At 43.7% G+C, this 18,676-nt stretch overlaps 1 protein-coding gene across 1 annotated transcript in view; it reads left to right on the top strand.

Moving 5' to 3' along the window:
* The first annotated feature begins 1,554 nt into the window (after positions 1–1,554).
* The window catches only part of LOC311255677 (LHFPL tetraspan subfamily member 6 protein), a 52,080-nt gene continuing 34,958 nt past the window's right edge, over positions 1,555–18,676 (top strand). The window contains exons 1-2 of the mRNA XM_084350328.1: positions 1,555–1,851; positions 3,131–3,650. Of these exons, the coding sequence (XP_084206454.1) occupies positions 3,266–3,650 (385 nt within the window). The 5' untranslated portion in view covers positions 1,555–1,851; positions 3,131–3,265. The remainder of the gene's footprint in view (positions 1,852–3,130; positions 3,651–18,676) is intronic.

Genomic DNA, 18,676 nt, shown 5'->3' with positions numbered 1-18,676 from the left:
TACTTTATTAGGTCAATTACCATTAGCCCCATTTTTCCCAGTAGAGCTGGTGAATGCCTCTGTTTTTACCAACCAAATTTCAAATAATAAAATGACTTGTTTACCTGTGTAATGGGAAGAACAAAACAGCATGAATTCTTTAATTTCATCCTGTTGTTTAACAGAATTGTGTTAGTGGGGATCCTCTGCCATAGTGGTGGGATGGCATTGTGGTTCGTGAGGTGATTTCCCTTCTGCACAGACCTGTGCGTAGTAACCCAAAGCGTAAATTAAGAATCCCTGACAGTCAGTGATCTGACTAAATGAAACTTAAACTTCCACAAATAGACAGATTTCTCTTCTAGTTTTGACCCAACCCTAACGTGTGACCCAACTTGAAAGTATGACATATAAACCACAGATACTGGCAACATATTATGTTTTTTAGGATAATTGAACATCAGTTAAGGGTAAACCTCACCAATGTTACACATTTAAGTGTGTTTACAGGTCTTGGGGAGTTCTATGAATGTAATCTGATAAATTGCCTCCAGTGACATCACTCAGTGGCTATGTTGCATTGTGGGTAATGTAGGCACCAGGTTTTGAAAAGGAAGAAGAATGTGTGGAATATAAAAAGGTGATATTTCTGGTTCAGCTGTATTGATTTTGATTTGTTTTAAAATGGACTTTTATGAGTCCAACAGTGCTATGAGTGTAATTTTATGAAATTGTAAATGAATGTTTTAGATGGATTTATGTAAATATCTGATATCTCCACATTAGAAATATTAAGTATTTTTCATGATATATGTGAATTAATTAAGTTTCTATTAATTATACATTTTCTTATTCAGCTTTCCGTCCTTGTCCTTTTTTCATAATGCTTTTCAACAAAAGGTGACATTGATCTTGCCATGCATAAAGTATTTTTTTAAGCCTAATACAAGTGTCCCAGATTGTCAAATTTTGCAGAATGTTTTTTTTTTTTTTTCACTAATATGTGCGCAATGTCTCAGGGTATGATGTCTGGATTCTTGCCTCTGTTGTGGTTGGAAAACATCTCAGGGATTTCAGAAAAGGTATAATGTATGTGTGTAGCTGAGTGAGTGTTGGCTAGATATTGTAATAAGTCACAGAAGTCAACTATGTAACTGTAATAATGACTTGTATTCACTAAAACGAATATTTACCATATTCTTGTACTAAAGGCCTGCTACAAAAATAGTGTCCCTCACTCTCCAAACCTTCATCGCCACAAAAACCCCGTTGAGGTTCATGAGATTCAGCACTGTTATTTCCAAGTCAACAGTTGAGGTTTACGAGGCGTCAGTGAATGCATCAGGAGCATGTCGGGAATGATAGTAGCGGTGAGTCCGGCCCCTGGGTGGGGATCTGCGTGATTGATGGTCACCTCCCGAGAGTGTTTCATGGACTCGCCCCCTCCCCTCCCCTCCCCTCCCCTCCCTCTCTCTCTCTCTCTCTCTCTCTCTCTCTCTCTCTCTCTCTCTCTCTCCCCCCTCCCCTCCCCTCCCCTCCCCTCTCTCTCCGTGAGCAGGAATGTAGAAACGGGTCCAGTCAGTCACTCAGTCAGTCAGTCAGTCAGTCAGCTCCGCACGTTTCTGCACCGCACAGGGGTGAATAATTGATCTCAGCCGCGGTTGAACACATTGATGAAGAGGAAGTGATTTGTGAACGGATCCCGCGCTCACTTTTTTTTGGATTTAACCTTCTCAGGTCGAACGCATTCCTCCTCTCTGTCCCTCGACTGGAGAAAAGTTTGCTCGGAGACACCGCACAGCTGGAGTCAGCAGATGGAAATAACCTCTGAGTGGACACCGAGCGCACCTTATTCCGGAGCTCTCCCAACATGTAAGCTCTCTCCCTCTTTCCCCGTCTCTTCGCCTTGTTTTCATTATTCACATTCCGACAGTGTGAGCACTGCGATAATGCAGCGTGCTCCGTGAGGTCACCCCTAACGAAACCCACCGCTCCTGCTCCTGCTCCTGGTGTGTCTCCTGAATCACATGTGTGTTTCTGTGGCACTTCATGTGATATTACAGTTGTGCGTGTAGTTCTGATGTGACTTTAAAGTTCATTGCTCTTTCTGGAAGAGTTAACATTGTTTCCTAAAATAAACTAAATTACCAGCAGCTGTATGAAATATTCACAGATGTTCTGATAGTGGACGACCTGTTTGCATGTATACGAGTAGTTTTGCATGCTCTTAAAGTGTTTTATTATTTCCTATATGACGATAAAGGGAAACAGGGCTGCAGCTAACAATCTGTCGATTATTTTCTAGATTAATCGATTAGTTGTTCGGTCTATAAAATGGTGAATCAGTGTTTCCCAAAGCCCAAGATGAGACCCTCAAATGTCCTGTTGTGTCCACAACCCAAAGATATTCAGTTTACTGTCGCAGAGGAGTAAAGAAACCGTTTAAAATCACATTAAAGAAGCTGGGATCTGAGAATTCCTTAAAAAACAACGCTCAAACCAATTAATCGATTATGAGAATAGTTGGTGACTGATGTAATATTTCACAGCTTATTAATTGTTGCTGTTCTGAAGAGAAACATGCTTTTTATTGGCCTGTGATTTCCTTATTATTGGATTGTGGTTTCTGTTACATAAGAATCAAAACATAATTTTATTGAATCTGTTTTGAATAATATGCCTCTCCTGAGCTCCAGGGCTCCAGGGTGTGACCTGAAATTGAATTATTCATTTAGTTTAGTTTTAATACAACTGAGTTTATTGCAATTTCTTGTTGTCTTCTCTCTAGCTGTGATTTATATGCAGAAAAACATGATTTGGACCTTTATTACTCTTCACGATCATTAACATAATGTGTGCTATCAGGTGCACCTGAATTATGTGCTGGTGCATCTTGATGAAAAAGTTCAGCTCACCAGTGCATCCAATGTGAAAAGTGAGTCTGGAGCTCTGCTCTCATCAAACTGTCCACTTTTGTTTAGTCTTTCATCATTTAATTAAGTTTTAAAGTAATTTGCTGCACAAATATCTAATGAGTAATCCTGTCTGGGATTCTTTCATATGTTACTATATAATGACTGGGGGACAGGTTTATTAAGCTGTGATGAGTTTTGTGAGTGCTCACCCTGGATTTTTGTCTTCGTCCTGACAGGGACCCGGAGTCACTGATAAGGTGAAGACTGCTGGTGTTAAATGCTCGCTGCAAGGCTTCCCTCAACACGGCGACTGCTCCTGAAACTGCTGTTATAGTTCAGTGACTGTGTGAACCTCCTGCTCGCTGTTTACCATGGGCTCTAGTCTGACCTGTGCGGGTGTTATCTGGGCGCTGCTGTCCCTGCTGTGTGCTGCTGCCTCCTGCGTTGGCTTCTTCATGCCCTACTGGCTGCTGGGGACGCAGATGGACAAGCCTGTGTCCTTTGGCACCTTCCGCCGGTGCTCCTACCCGGTGAGGGACGAGGAGAGGCAGGCCACGGTGATGCTGGAGCAGTGTGGGCGCTACGCCTCCTTCCACGGCATCCCGAGCCTGGAGTGGAGGATCTGCACGGTGGTGACGGGCGTGGGATGCGGCCTCCTCTTGCTGGTGGCGCTCACAGCTCTCATGGGCTGCTGCATCTCCGACCTCATCTCACGTACGATCGGACGCGTGGCCGGCGGCATCCAGTTTGTTGGAGGTGAGTTGCTGTGTTGTTTCGTTTGTGTTTGTACCTGCAATCAACCCGGACTCCACCTCCACGCTGTGGTCAATGAAGCTGTCATGTTTTGACCTGTCACAGCACATATTTTTGGATGTTTTGCTTTCCACTGTAAGAAGACTACAGATACCTCCTAAGATATCAATGTGGAGAATTGGCAGGTTTTAATGGCTGTAATTAACTCCTAATTTGGTTTAATCTCTTGGAGAAAAGTGTTTTGTAATGAAACAAAATCACATTGGTGAGGAAACAAGGAGGCATAGAAATCTTAATAAGCATAGAAATGTTACCTCTGGCCAACTTTTCTTGGCCAGCGAAGCTGCCGTCGGCCCAGAGAAGCTGTTGTTTCCTCAGTAAGAAATGAAAAGTGCTCCAGTGAGATGTTGGTCATGTTACTCAGGTAATGATGTTGGGTCAGTTTTCATTTCTTAACTAATGACTGCAGTTTAAAAGCAACACGCACACCCAGTTTTGCACAATGCTTTTATTGGACTATGTGAGTTTCTTTCAGCTCGTTCTGATTTCATATTGAGGGTGTTGGTGCCAAAAGTGTTTGCCAACATTTTGTGAATGGCTTTTAGTCCCGTTTGGCTCTGGTCCTGTTTAAGAAAGCTTGGACTGGGCTCACATATTGTAAATAAGGTGGAACATATCATTTGACAGCAGACATTCAGCATCAATCCATAGCTTTTGTTTTGAGTTTGACTGTTGAAACTGAGCTTCATTTGTGCTCTGGGTTTGAGCCAGAATCCGCCTCTTAAAGTTGAAAAGAAACCCACGCCCTTTGTCATTCTCTTTGCAAAAATAGAGCCCTGTCCACGCTGCAGCTCTGCCTATAGAGATGTCTTTTTGTTTGTTTGTTTGTTTGTTTGATTTCTCTGAGTGAGCGGACACGGCTCCGCACGCCACCGGCTTTTGTTTGTGTGCGCTGTTGGTTTTGCACATGTGTGCTCGCGGGACGCGAGGTCTGAGGGAAGGCTGCAAGTTTCTCTGCCCCAGTTTAAGAAGCTGCGGCGCTGCGGCCCTCTCATTAACTCCAGAACTCTTGCTCGCATACTGTGGCTCACCACTCTGCTATTTACAATCCCCCTCACTTCAGTTTGGCTTTAAGAAAAGTGATGTGACAGAAAAGCAGGTTGCAGGCAGATTTGACGGAGCTGCCAGGTTTTTCAGAAGGATAAATCTACAGAGGACCACCACAACGTGCCATGTCCTACTTCTGAAAGGCTTAGCTACTTAGGAACATCAGTATTAATGATGTATAATATGGAGGATGATTAAGGTGAAGGCTGGCCGGTTTATTCAAAAATGTGCACTTTTATGTAAAGAGAGCTCCCTTTTAAGCTCACAGCAACCCCATACATGCAGCATTACAGCAAGTTGCTATTTTGGGTTATAGGATTAAAAAATCCCTGTCTGTCTTTCTTGAGATTTCCCTCTTCGTGGAGTCACAAATCCAGACACGCATGAATTTAGACGGAGGGAGAGCGTTGGGAGGCGGGGTACAACACAAGGGCCATTGCTCAGTACTTTTAAACTTGAACGCTGGTGAGCCAAAGGGCAGAAATGTCTCAGAAGGGCTAATTGGAAGTGACACAATTGGGAAGCTCAGTGGGCTGCTCTGTGTATTGTCCTCTATCAAAGGGTGTAAAAATGTCAAGGCGGGCTCAGAGAGAGTGGGAAAATGCCTGATGATTGAAACATTCAGCATTCACTTATTATTAAGCAAGAACCTTGCTGAGAAATAAAGATCCGCAGGGGGAAAACAGAAGTGTGTGCCGAGAGATATGATCAAATCTCAGCAATTAGCAGGAACAGGGAGAGGGGAGTAAATGAGGCGAGCAGTCGGTGAGGCAACGCATGAGGATTCAGCAGATCCAGAGGAGCCTCATGGTTCACCGTCTGATGCCGGTGTCTTTTTGTGTTTCCTCTGTTCCTATTGTTGGCCACTAATGAAGAGTGTCTTACCAGTGAGGGCCTCTGGGCTGCCACAAGTAAAACATCCACTTTATATCTCCCTGTAATTTATCTCAATCCCACAAAACAGATTAGAGTTGAAGGGATTTATCAGTGCTTTATCTCATTAGCTGCAGCTCCGACTGAGAGGAGAACTTTAACAATAACTATTATTGTCGCTGCTGTTGTTGTTTCCCTCTTATAATGCTGTTTTCTCCCAGGACACTATGGGCAGCTGGTTAATTGGTAGTGGCAAAGGCCCAGATTTCCTCTACAGGCCAGAGAGTTAGAGTTCGAGTATGAGACTATGAGACTGTTCTGGCTCATAAATCAAAGGCCTGAGAACGCTGTGCGGCTGCTTACATTAAACAACTGCCTTCACTGTAGTTTCTTAGTTATGCAGCGGTGCGGGCTCCAAACGGCCGAGGCACAGACAGGAGGTTCAGACATTAAAAAGATTCTCGACTTGGCTTGGATTTGGTTGTTAGGGATTTTGATTCCCCCCTGCAGAGCCTCGCCTTGTCTTTTGGGTGCCCGGAGCAGAGCTGAACACAGCGGGAGGAAAGCTATTTAACGTTTTGTTTTCAATAGGCACTATTTAAGACCTCTGTGTACGTTTTTTACACGCTTCCTCTCAACACAATAACTCCCCCTTCGTTTTATGCTTTCGTATCCTCTTTTTATTTCTGTCCTCTGTGCACCTGACAGGTAGTTTTATTTTGACATTTTTGCTGTTTGATGGCCTGAAGATGACTGACAGTTTGGCAGATTGGATGACTGGTCTGCTCTATCACCAGTTAAGTATTAGGGATAGTGATGGGAGCCTGGGGCATCACCAAGTCACTTTCTAATGGCCGTTTTTGATACAGATATACTGCTTTCACTTTATGATATTGGTGATTGGTGGAGGGCTGATAAGAATGCTTCGAAGCTTCTGCCGTTGCCATGGTAATTGTTGTCCAAATCAGTATTCGGAAAGAAGGAGATGTTCCATCGGCTGACTGAAAAAGACTGATAACGAGGGAGAAATTGATCTCCTCTATGGGATTTAAGCGGTCTCAACCACGTGCAAATATAAACCAGCAGGGAGCATTTCTCCTCTTCAAACCCGTCAGTACTCGCTTGCCTGTCAAGTTGACTTTTGAAACTTTGGAGGCAGGGACGGTGGCTGACTGTTGCTTTGTCTCATGTTGCCTGTGTCTTGGCTGCTTCACTTGAACACACCATTAAGACTTCAGACGATGGTCGAGAAGCTTTTATGTTCTACGCCGGCATGAGAGGAAATGACTCTCCATACCACCAGGTGGCGGCAGTCTGTACGCGTCATTCAAAGCTGCGGATATACAAACCGTTGTTATGATAAATCATCAGATTTGAAATCATTTTCATACCACTCTCGCTAATGTAGTCACTTCTAATAGAGAACATGATAAAAAGCTGCAGGAGGCGGAGGCAAAAAATAAGGAGAAACTGCAGCTGAAATCACAGATACAGCGACAAGCTCGAGGGGCTTTCTTTCCGGTATTTAGTTGCTCATTCTGTGCACTGATTCGCTTAGCTGAACAGCCAATCGGACAAGGGTGTACTAGCGCCAACGATGCAGGGGACATCACAAAAACTAGGTCCAAAGGCACTCACCAACATTGGCTGACGGGCTACGTAGTCCGGGTGTTTTAGGACCTTTATAGAAAGAAATGTAAAACTTCGTTAAATGACTGTGGTGCTGTTGGAATTTGAGAAAGAAGAAGAGTAACAGCAGTTAGAGTAGAGACAATAATGACGAGATAGAAAAGACTGGTTAGGAGAAGCAGGTTGAAATGTCTGTACTGGAGCCAGAGGTAAATTATAAGACTGGGGGGAAAAAAAGACTAGCTTGTGCGCTGTCTGATGTTCTTATTGTATAGATTTCATTGTGTTGCCAACTTCAAAGTATTTCATTTTTTTCCTTCTCTGCTTCATTTTCTTGCCAGCTCTAATTGGCTTTGCAGCTCATTGTCGGCTGTGAAGTTTGGTGATATCCATTTAGCAACATGAATTGGAAATTAGATCCATCTTATTTCACTGACAACTAAACCTTGTTGCCCTTTCAAGACAATCAATCAGAAAAAAGCTGCTGTGATCTAAAAAACAATGGTCCCACAGGTTGATTTGCAGGGTTTGAAGCCCAGGAAACATCACCAGTCACATCAGGACAGGCGGTGATAAAGTGTTCCCAAACATGTTGGAAGTCTCTTAAAAATATTGGCCTGACCCACGGAGAAAGTCAGCTGGGTTGAAATCATTTTAACGCTTGATAAAAATGTCAGGAGATATAGCTGCTCAAGGCCAAAGGATATAAGCTGTATTTTACTGAAAAGGTGTTGAACTACTGCGTCCTTGAAACTGAAATAGCCAGACAAACAATATGATCCATGATGGGCTGTGCTTCGCCTCTTCTCAGGGAGTTTGTTGGAGCTGTACGGAGAGTACAAGTAGAGGACTTCGTATGAGCTGCTGCTGCTGCCGCCTCAGAGGAGGTGCGGATGTACAGTATATAGGTGTAATATCCCCAAGGGATAGACAAAAAAAATGCATGAAACAGCCCGACGCAGCATATTTCACTGCCATATGGGAGGGTTGGTCAGCAGGGAAGCTATTGAGTCTAATTCTGTCTGTCATTGTTGGGAGAAGTACTGATAACTCTTCACAGTTATGGGAGGAATATTCAATGCTGTGGGATTGGCTAAAAGCATTTATTATGAATTAGAGAAATTAAATGTCTTTTACATTAAATATTACCCCTGGGTTATGACCGTCCTTTGATGAAATGAGATCAGAAATTGTGGGTTTGCACACTCTGCCTTCTGATGCTCCCATGTGAGGTGTTTCAGGGTGAGATGACTAACTTGTCATTTATTTGACACACAAGAATCTTTTGACCAGTTGCAAGGCTTTTGGTGTGGATATTTTTTTTCTTCTATTTCTTCAAAGCCGAGTTGAAGAAATGGCTCACACTTCAAAGTGAGTAGAAACAGAATTTAATAACAGAAGATGAAACCGTATTAAACTGGTTTATTTGTGGGCGAAACAATGCGATGCACTGAGTCTAGCCTCCGCAATGTGCGCAGGCTTGTTGGCTGCAGTGGTTGAATACTTCCCACATCAGCCTCTGCTGAAGCTGCAGTTGATCTGAACTATCAAATAATTGGCTGTATTGCCTTCTGGGAAAGCCTCTCCTTTTCGTTTTCTGGTTGATTGGCTCTGTTTACACCTCTGTGCCAGCATCTCGTTTGCCCACACTGGTGTGGAATATCAGTAAATGAACAATATGAAGCTGCAAAGAGGATACAACTCTGGGTCTGTTTCAGGAAAGTTTGCCTCAGTTCGAAGTGTATCACTTTCTGGAATAGCTCTGTTGTTCCCCCGGAGGTGAACACACCACATGTAATAAAGTATCTTGGTCATGCTGATGAAATCAGATATACCACATCTGTCTGCACCACCTCTGTAGCTCAAAGTTCGTGTCAAGGGCACGAGCACGAGCACAAGCGATAAATTTAAAGACATGTAAATAAATTACAGATGGGCCGCTATTGTGGCTTCCATAATGTTGCCAAGGGCTATTTGGCACAGGAGTGTGTTGTCCTGTTCAAGAGCCATACCAGCACAGCCAGGAGCTTTGTCCTTGTGTCGGCTTTGTGAGTTCTCGCCAGCTGGAACCCGCCCAGTCCCAGAATGTGTGCTTCCACTCCCCCCTCAGCACCAGCACTCATTTTCAAGAGGTACAACAAAATGAAATCGCATCCATATGAGAAAGGCTTTGGGAGGATGAAGAGCTCATTTTTTCCGGGGGAGTAGTCTGTCTGGAAGTTCAGCGTCTCTTGACAGTCATTGTTTAATGGTGTCGGATCACGAGACATTTCCGAGGCGATGGGTAAACACTCCCTGACACGCCGTGTTATCCTTTTACTTCCTAAAACCTATCTGTATTCCTTCCTCATTGTAGGGCTGCCACTTTGATGTGATGATGATGGACTACACTGTCTCATCCGCCACGTCAGAATTGCATGAAACTAATGAGTTAACTCTAGTCTATATGTTTAGGGGAAGAAAGCCGGGTCTTTTCACCACGGACGAGACTTCAAGTAATGGTTTTTATCTCGCTCTTCATTGCTTACGTTTCCGGCCACTGATGGTTATAAAGTGGACGTCTCTTCCTCTGGGTTGATTGATCACCTAAAGTGCAAACCACTCTTGCAACACTGTAATGCGCTCATTCAGCCGGCAGCTATTTTTGCTCCACGTACAGTTCCCTCAGACCCCCACCAACATCACCACAAGGGTGTTTATAGTCAACGAAACGTAGCCTGTGCAGCGTTGGGAGTCTGTATTCTCCATCGCTCCGGTCTGTCTGCCTCCTTCACCCTTCACTTTCTCACACATCCTTCCCTGCCCCCCTTTTCTGACCTTTCTGGTTACTACAGTATTATTTCCACTGCTCGCAGTCTTAAACTCTCTATTTCAGGCTTGTTTCACCTTTCCCCTAATTCTGCTTTCTGTCCACCCCTCTGTGTCCTTCCTCTCTCCTTCTCCAGCTCCTTCCCTCACTCTCCTCCTCCTCCTCCTCCTCCTCCTCCTCCTCCTCCTCCTCCTCCTCCTCCTCGCAGTGGCCGTGCACATTTCTGTCTGCAAGCAGAAAAACAAATAGATTGGGCCAGTACCCACTGACCCGAAGTGTGGACCTGGGCTCAGCTAGAAAGACAGAAAGAGAGAACGGATGAAAAAAACAGAGGGACAGAAACAGAGAGAAACAGGGCGGAAAGCCCAGCATCAACAGGGATTTAGTTTTGTCAAACAGGAAGTCTGGGGAACCAAAGGACAGACAGGAGGGTTATTTCAGTCTGTTCCTCTGTTAAGTCATTGTTTTCACTGCCATAGTAGCAGGCGTGCTGCATATCGGGTTGGTTTTGTCACTCGGAACAGAACTGTTCCAGAAAATGTGTCTGGTGTGTCTGGATTCGTGTCTGGCATTAATGCAGCCGGGAAAACAGAGAGCAAGGGAGCCTGACAGTTGTGGGGAATGAATGAATTTGGGATATAATTTCGATAGTGCTAATTGTTAATTTGTAAGTAATTTACCAAGCAAAAATGTCAAACGTTTGCCGGTTCCAGCTATTCAAATGTGACAATTCTCGGTTGTGTTTTATCATTCTGGTCCTGGGCTGTTGGTTAGATAAAACAAGCAATTTAACTGCAGCCTCCGGGAAATTAGGATATGCGTTTTTTGTTTTTTAACCTACTTCTGACATTTTATAGACTGAATAAACCATTAATTAACAAGAATCAGCCATGCTAGCAGCTCTGTGAGGCTGTAGTGAGCAACTTTGGTAGTTTGAGCCAACTGCAAACGTCAGCTACGGTGCCAACATTTACCCTGTTCACCATGTGCTATGTGTTTTGGCCAGCAGTCATTTGTGTACGAACTAAAGAGACGGGAAAACGGCGTGCAGATTTTTATTTTAGTAACAATGTCATGGTGTAAAAATACTTTCTTCAGTTCCTATTGTTGTGGGGAAAACCTCCATCACCATATTGTTAAATTTAATGGAGCCTGGCTCACTGCTAAATGCCGAAAGTTTTTTCTATGAACCGTCAAGAGATACATACTTTAAAGGAGCTTTATGTAACAGTTTGTTGGAATTTACACATATTTATCACTTTTTTATTTGCCATATGTGAGCAGATTGTCAGGTGAAGTGAAAAATGAGACTTTCCCTGTCTCTCTCAGTTGCCTATGCAAGCTTGTGGATGATTTGTTTAAAAGTTGTTTAATTCTGCTGGACTTTTTGAAGGACTCAGATTTTTTTCCAGCTCAGAAATGGGAGTCTGCTAACGAGAAACTAACGACACGCTTCCAGCCTGACTGGCTTTAGGTCGATGTGTTTACAATAGTAACAAACAATGCCAGCCTGCTCGTTCACATATTTTAATTAGATTAGCCTAGTGCGTTGGTATGCTCACGTTTGCTCAATAGCGCTAAACACAAAGTGCGACTGAGGCTGATGGGAATTAGTTTTGGAAGCACTGTAGAAATATAAATTCTGACCTGATGATGCCGGTAGATTAAAAGTCACCACGGAGGGATCATCAAAAGTTATTCATCCTGATGGAAGGTCTGAATCAAATTTCAAACCCACACCGCTCGAGTTGCTAACAAGGCAACTGACATTGTTAGTTGTAGCCCCAGCACTCTGAACCTAATTAAATCTTTGTGTAGTTTGTTTTCTGAGATGATTACCCGTGTTCCCTTCTGCGTCAACAGAGAGGGGGAAGCAGGCAGGAAAGTAATTGTTAACACATATCACGTCTTTGACGTCGCTGACACCTAAAACTGAGAATATGTGTGAGCGGATGAATCACCGCTCAGACAGATGTTTAACAGATGGTGGAGGCTCCGCTTCTCTGTATCACTGGCGACATCCATTGCGGAGGGCATGTTGGATGTCGCTGCCCTCGTCTGTACTTACAGTGAGCAATACTTTAGTCACAGGTAGGGACACAACAATGAACCCTTTCATGCAGTCTGAGCCGTCTTAGTCCGTGTTTATGTGGCAGATGCACCCTATTGTGTGAGCGGAAACACAAAGACGGAACAAAGGAAAGAAAAAAATACCTGTGTACCTCACCACATGTTTTGTCTAATTAGGGATGAAGAAGATGGAAAGCCCACATTTGACCTGTCAGACTTGTCTGAGGGAGGCAGAGGCCATGAGTCGGCTGAATAAATGAATAAGTATGGATTGGATGGATTGGGTCTGAGCCCTGTGGGATGAAGTAGTTTGCTCAGTATTCCGACTCTGTTTTACAGTCTCAGAGGCAACGTGCTTTTAACACTGCAGATAATTATACCCTGTTCTTCCTAGTGAGGGGGAATGTGGGGTCAATACTACTTTTGTGCTGCCTCCTCGTAGGTCAAGTAGCAGGCCAGCAAGGAAATAGAATATGGGCTGGATGTATGGAGACAGATCTGCAAATAAGATGGCAGCGCAGAATAGCCGAGAGAGGAGACTATTTTAGGTAAAAGGAATCCACAGTAATTGCCTGTCTTCAGTTTCTTTCCCCTCAAACCATGGACACATTATACAGTTGTAAACTTGAATGTCCCACAGAGGCAAAGTGAATACTAGCTTAAGAATCTGAGTCATTTTTCTCCTTTTTGCCACTTCGACTCGTGGATGCCTCATTTAATTTGCCTCGCTGTGTCCGAGTATCTCCTGTATCTTCTCCCTGAAAGGCCGGGAATAGCATTAAGAGCTGCATGAAGGGAGCTCTCAGGGTAGGTAATGTGTGGAAAAGAGTCGCCTCTGTGCCCGGGAGAATTAGATCAGGGTCAGTGTACAGCTCTGAGAGAGGAACTTTGTCGCTCAGCGAGTCACTCAAACATGCTTCTAGACAGTGAGGACAGGTGACGGTGGCGTAAAAAGCAGCTGAAGATCAGATCAGAGGAGGACAGGGTCACCTGTGCACATGCATTTGTCCGTCACGAGTGGCCCCACAGCCTGTTAACTTGGTGACAGTATTTGCATACGTGAAAAGGACAGATGCAGCCTGTAAAGTTCAAAGCTTTTACTCCTTTTACAAACTCACGAACATCTGACTTTTGCCTTCAGTGGGAAAGGGTACAATCTCTGACTCTGCAGGAGCAACGGTGTGTTTATCTTGGCTCTACCTCTAATCGGCAGTGACGGGTGTAGAAGTAAAGGATGTCGGTGCCGTCTCAAACATTGTTCAGTCAAACCGATTAATGAACCAACTGATGTTTTCATCATCATGTTTTCATTATTAATTAATCTGGCGCTTGTTTTCACAATTGACTGATCAATCTTTTAGTCTGTAAAATAAAAATGCATTCAGTCATCACAGAGCCCACAGTGACATCTTCACATTGCCTCTTTTGTCCAACCAACAGTCCAAAACCCAAAGGCTTTTTATTTAACGTCATAAATGACAAAGAAAAGCAGCAAATCCTGACTTTTAAGAAGCTAGAACTCAAAGTTTTCGCTTGAAAAATGAAATTTCTTACGATATAATTGTTGCAACTGATGAGATGTCTCACTCCTTGGCTATTTCCAGCATCAGCTCTGGAAAAAACGATGCATCCAAATCAGAATGTTATTGAATTTTTAACATCGTCTGGCTACAGTCTGATGAGGTTCACGACCTTCTGCCTCTACCTGCTTTCTTGAGCGTTTGTGACATCGGATGTGAGATTAAAAAAGCAGAGGCAAACTCATCTACCAGCAAGGAGAAATGAGTCATTCACCGATCTTTAAAAACCTACATATATGCACTCATTTTGGTGTAAAACTGGTATTTGAGAGTGGCTGTTAGTTTAGCCAGCATGTGGCTCAGTGGGTTAATGTCCTGTGAGCTGAAGCCTGGCCCTGTCTGCCTTAAGTAATGCTGGGAATTCAGGGTAAATATATTCTGTCGCCCCCTACCCCCCCCCGTCCTATCCCCAATTTCCCTATCCTTAGCACCACTACAAGTTTAATCTGAGGCTTTTAATGAGTGCGCTTGCATGTGTTGCACATGAGTAAATGTTTGATTTGAATAAATTTCACAGCTTTTCTTTTGTCTTTACAGCAGCGGGCTAAAATCTATATTTAGCTTGTGATTGTGAATACTAACAGAGTCGAGGATTTCTCCGTTATGAATCCAGCGTATATAAATTAGAGGCGGCAAGACCCTTGGGAGAATGAGTGTTTGTGTGTTAGTGATCAATACAAATAAGACTTCAGTTTGATGCATTGTGGACTTTCTTTTTTTTAAGCCTTGCAGAAACGCCGCCATCAAAGGCACCTTGGCGTAGTAATAAGCAAAAATGTCACTCCTGTCATTATCATAAAATGACAACCCTGTAATTGTGACGCTTGAAATTATGTCTCAGGAAGAAAAGTGTGCATGCCTCAGTTTTATACAGCTGACACAAGCTCCATTTTGAGGCCCTCGGCTGTACTTGTGGAGTCTGGGGAGGGTTTGGTGTTTGTGTGCAAGGCGACGCAGTGTGACTCCAGTTTTGCTTTGCTTCCCAGACTCTCATTCCAGCTGGTCAGCAGCAGTTGGGTGGGCTCTCCCATGATAGGATCTGGTTTCTACAGCAGCAGGAGGTGCAGGCCCGAAGGAGAGAGAGACCAGGAGGGAGAAAAAGGGAGAGGCGAGGGAGGGTCAACATTTGGAGAGATCCCTGCAGATTTTTAGCGGCCTGTGTTCTGTTTATCAAGATAAAAAAAAAGTTAAGCTAGATTCAAGAGGCAGCACACAACCATGCTGCCGACAGTCAGTCCAGCTCCCAAAGTCTATTTTTACCCTCCATGAGCAGATTGTAGTCAAGCCTCAACAGTTGTTGTCTGGCCTTCCCATGAACCCAAAAGAGAAGAAATTCAGCAGCAACAGCAAGACATAAACAAAACCCGGCAAGAAAGAGCTTGAAGTCAGGCATTTACCCGATCGCCAGCAGACGAAAGCTGTGAAAGTGCTTTGGAATAAGAGGCCCCGAGATGGGACGCCCATGCAGCCCACCGTAAGACAGAGTGTCTGGATGTATTTTGAGCCACTCTTTCCAAAATGCAGCCCTGTGAAAGCATAACACAAAGTCTGAGGAATGCACAAAGTGGGCTTCATCTCTGAGAGAGCTAGAGGAGGCTATAAACAGGACAGAAGACGTGCTCTTCCCATATTTGTATCTGTTTATGAAGATTAGAATGGGCTGATGGCCATATATAGGATTGTTTTGGAAAACCGCTCAAGACCTCTACAGAGCTGCCTGAGGTTTGGAAACTATTATTAAAGGGGTAGTAAGTCAGATATGCCATCGGATTGTGCCACTGAGTCTAATAAGTAAACAAAATGAACTCACAAAGTATCAAGAGAGGAAAATATTTAAATATTTTAACACTTTTTTTCCCTACTAAGCAGAAAAATACAACTGTATTTTTCTACAACCGAGCTTTATTGCCTTGTTAAGAATTTGTTGCTAATTAGCTAACGGCAGCTAGCTACAGCCAAGGATAGATACAGCAGAGTGCATAGTGAGTAGCAGTCATTGGTGCTTCAAATACTGGCCATATCTTAAAAATTGCACCTTTAATTTCCACGCAGAGACAATTGCTGTAATAAATACATTGGAAATAACAATTGTTGGAGTCCAGATGAGGATCATGCTGTGACCTGTTGGGTCAGATGCAGTTTACAAATAGCTGTGTGATAGGAGGGGATAATGATATCAGCAGACTGATACCTTATCTCTTTCCTCACCTGTTCTGAGAGCAGGGAACATTAGCAAGACAATCTGCCCTCTGTGCCCACTCCGCCTCTTCCTCTGCCGCTTTCATGCCCTTTATTATCATTAGTCACATATTCTCTAAACTCTTTCTGCTTGTTTCTTGCTTGACTCACGGTTTCTTTTTCTTGAATTGAAACAAAATGTCACAGAAAACTGAAATGAAAAGCGAAAGCTGAGAGTTCAGCTCCTTCCCAAAGGGAGCATGGGAACAAAGGTACTCTTTGATCCAGCGGGGTGACTTTGCTCTCTGCACTAATGCTAGGTCTGGACCAGTCTGAGCCCCCCTCTGCATGTTGCTCTCTCAGGCCTGACAAGCCAGCTACACCCAGTTGTTATTGTCCCCTGGGCTCGCTCGGGGTCTTCACGGCTAGAGCAACATGTCTGAAGTTACAGTTACAGCAGAATGATACAGAAAGTTTTCCTGGGAGTGATTTAGAGTCACACTGTGACTGAACCCAGGGCTTTTTAATCAAATATTCAAGCTATTGCTTGAGCTGGCTCACGAGTTGATGTCTCTAGCGGGAGATGGTGTGGATGAATTGAAATGATTAAATATGAGTTATTCTCAGGCTTTATAAACTCACCAACATAATGAAAACACCAATCTTCAGCGTATAGCTCCAAGATAATGACCACCATCTGACCACCATTATTTGTCTGCTTTGTGTTGTGGCTTTCATTTTAAATAAATCATTGCAGGACAAAGTAATCTAAATCCATTCAAAAGTGAAAATGGGATCAAATTATTTTTTCCTTGGCAGCGTCTGAGCGCTTCTAGAACAAAGCATTGATTTTTTTTTTATGAAATACATGGACCTCATTACAGACTCCACACCCTGGTGTTAAAGTCTGACTGCCTGTATATAAGCACCATTACATGGGCAAATTGGAAGGAAACCAGAAGGCTTTTAACAGACACAACTGAAGAGAAGGGTGTCACCTGTTAAGGTGAAGCAGAATGGAGGATTTGTAATTACACTGTGATTATGTGTGGAGCCAAGCCCTTGGGAGGTGATGCGTGTTTCTCCACTGCCACTGATATCACTCACATCTACTTATCTCCTGCACCGCCAGCTAAGACTTGATCATTAGTGAATGTGTCGCTATCATGACCTGATAGTGCTACTCCTGATAGTGCTACTCTAATGCTGCTACTTTGTTGGCATTCCCCTCAGGGCCACTTCCTTCTTCTGCCTCCTCGTGCCTCCTGGCTCTGTTAAAGCACATCAATGCAGCAAAATTGAAGATATGGCTTTTATTAGAAAATTGTCAGAAAGGCTTCTCAAATTGAATTTGGCTCTCTCACAAGGCGCGCACTTGATGCGATTATTTCAGGGTGAAATTACACAAATAAAAGGGAGATTCAGCTGATTGCTTGTCAAAACAGCACAGTGCCAGTGGCTGGCTGAGCTGCTCTGACGAAGTGACGGCAGGTTAGAAGTCGATGTTATTTTTCCTAACAGCGCTGAATCTCTGTGAGAGCTGCTGGGATCGGGAAGTGAGGTCCTCCAAAGCTGTTCTGCTCAACATGTTTCAGGCTGACCGTGATGTGCTTCACCATCTGACATTTGAAGATAACCACAGAGTAAGTGGCTGGCCGGTGTATTTTTTTTTTCTCCCTCTCTCTCTTCAAACAGAGAGCTCTCAGCCTCACTCATGATGGATGTCGAACGGCTCGTCATGTGCAAAGAGGGAGATAATAGAAGCCAAGAAGTCGCGGGCACTCAGGCCTGCTGATAACACGGTGCAGACTGTCAGTCCCACAGCCGAGTGGACAAAGCATAGGTTGTACGAGTTTGATTGCCTGCTCTATATCTGATATTTGATTTGATGTTACACCGACATCTTTCTCTCAGTCGACTGGCCCAGAAATGAAATTCTACCCAATATTGTTTTTTCCGCCTCCATAACTGCATCAGGTCTCTGGTGTGAGGTGCCAGAGGTGGTTATTATAGAGGCAGGTTAGTTTGACATCCGTCATTCAGCAGTTACACCGCATGAACAACAGTGACATCAAGGTTAGTCTGTAAACCATCCGGTAAACTGAGCCGGGCTGCATGCGCAAAATGTCAATAAAGGCAGAGACAGCTGTGCGGTGACAGAGACCCTGCAATACCCTGCTGGGTTTTGGCCACTAAATGTCCATTATTATCTCAGCATCCATCCTCCAGCCTCCTCTGTGTCTGCAGCTCTGAGATCATTTAGCTACAACTTCCTCAGGCAATGCAGTTGAAGATGAGATATCTATTATTTTGCCTGTCAAAAAAGCTGAGGAACGGCTGACAAGCATGTGGACTCGCTGCGTGTTGATCTGTGCTGGAAATGTCCTCTAGGATATGAGCAGGATTTTATTATGCATCTTGGCAGATGCATCCTGCATGATCAGTCCAACTTTTGGATCAGGCTGCACAGCGAGAGCTCTACCACATAATGAAAATCAAATGGCAATATCTGTCTTTTCTACAAAGGATTTCAGTCAGTATGGTTGCTGTAAAATGTCCAGAGAAGAGCTCTTGATCTTTCTCTTTTTTTGGCCTGGAACCAAAACCTGATTTTTACTGTGAATGTTTACATTACTCATGACTTTTCTACTATATATCTGCCTATATGCACTAAATACAGCCTGACATTATGGCTCCAACTAATGATTATTAAATTACCGATTAATCTGCAGGTTATTTTTTACGATTAATCATCCGTAAAAAGTAGAAAGAAATAATTTAAA

Source organism: Pagrus pagrus (assembly GCF_965226575.1).
Source record: "Pagrus pagrus genome assembly, chromosome: 4".
NCBI classification, from domain to species: domain Eukaryota; kingdom Metazoa; phylum Chordata; class Actinopteri; order Spariformes; family Sparidae; genus Pagrus; species Pagrus pagrus.
The sequence above is the reverse complement of the archived record's forward strand: the minus strand, read 5'-3'. Positions and strand labels throughout refer to the sequence as shown.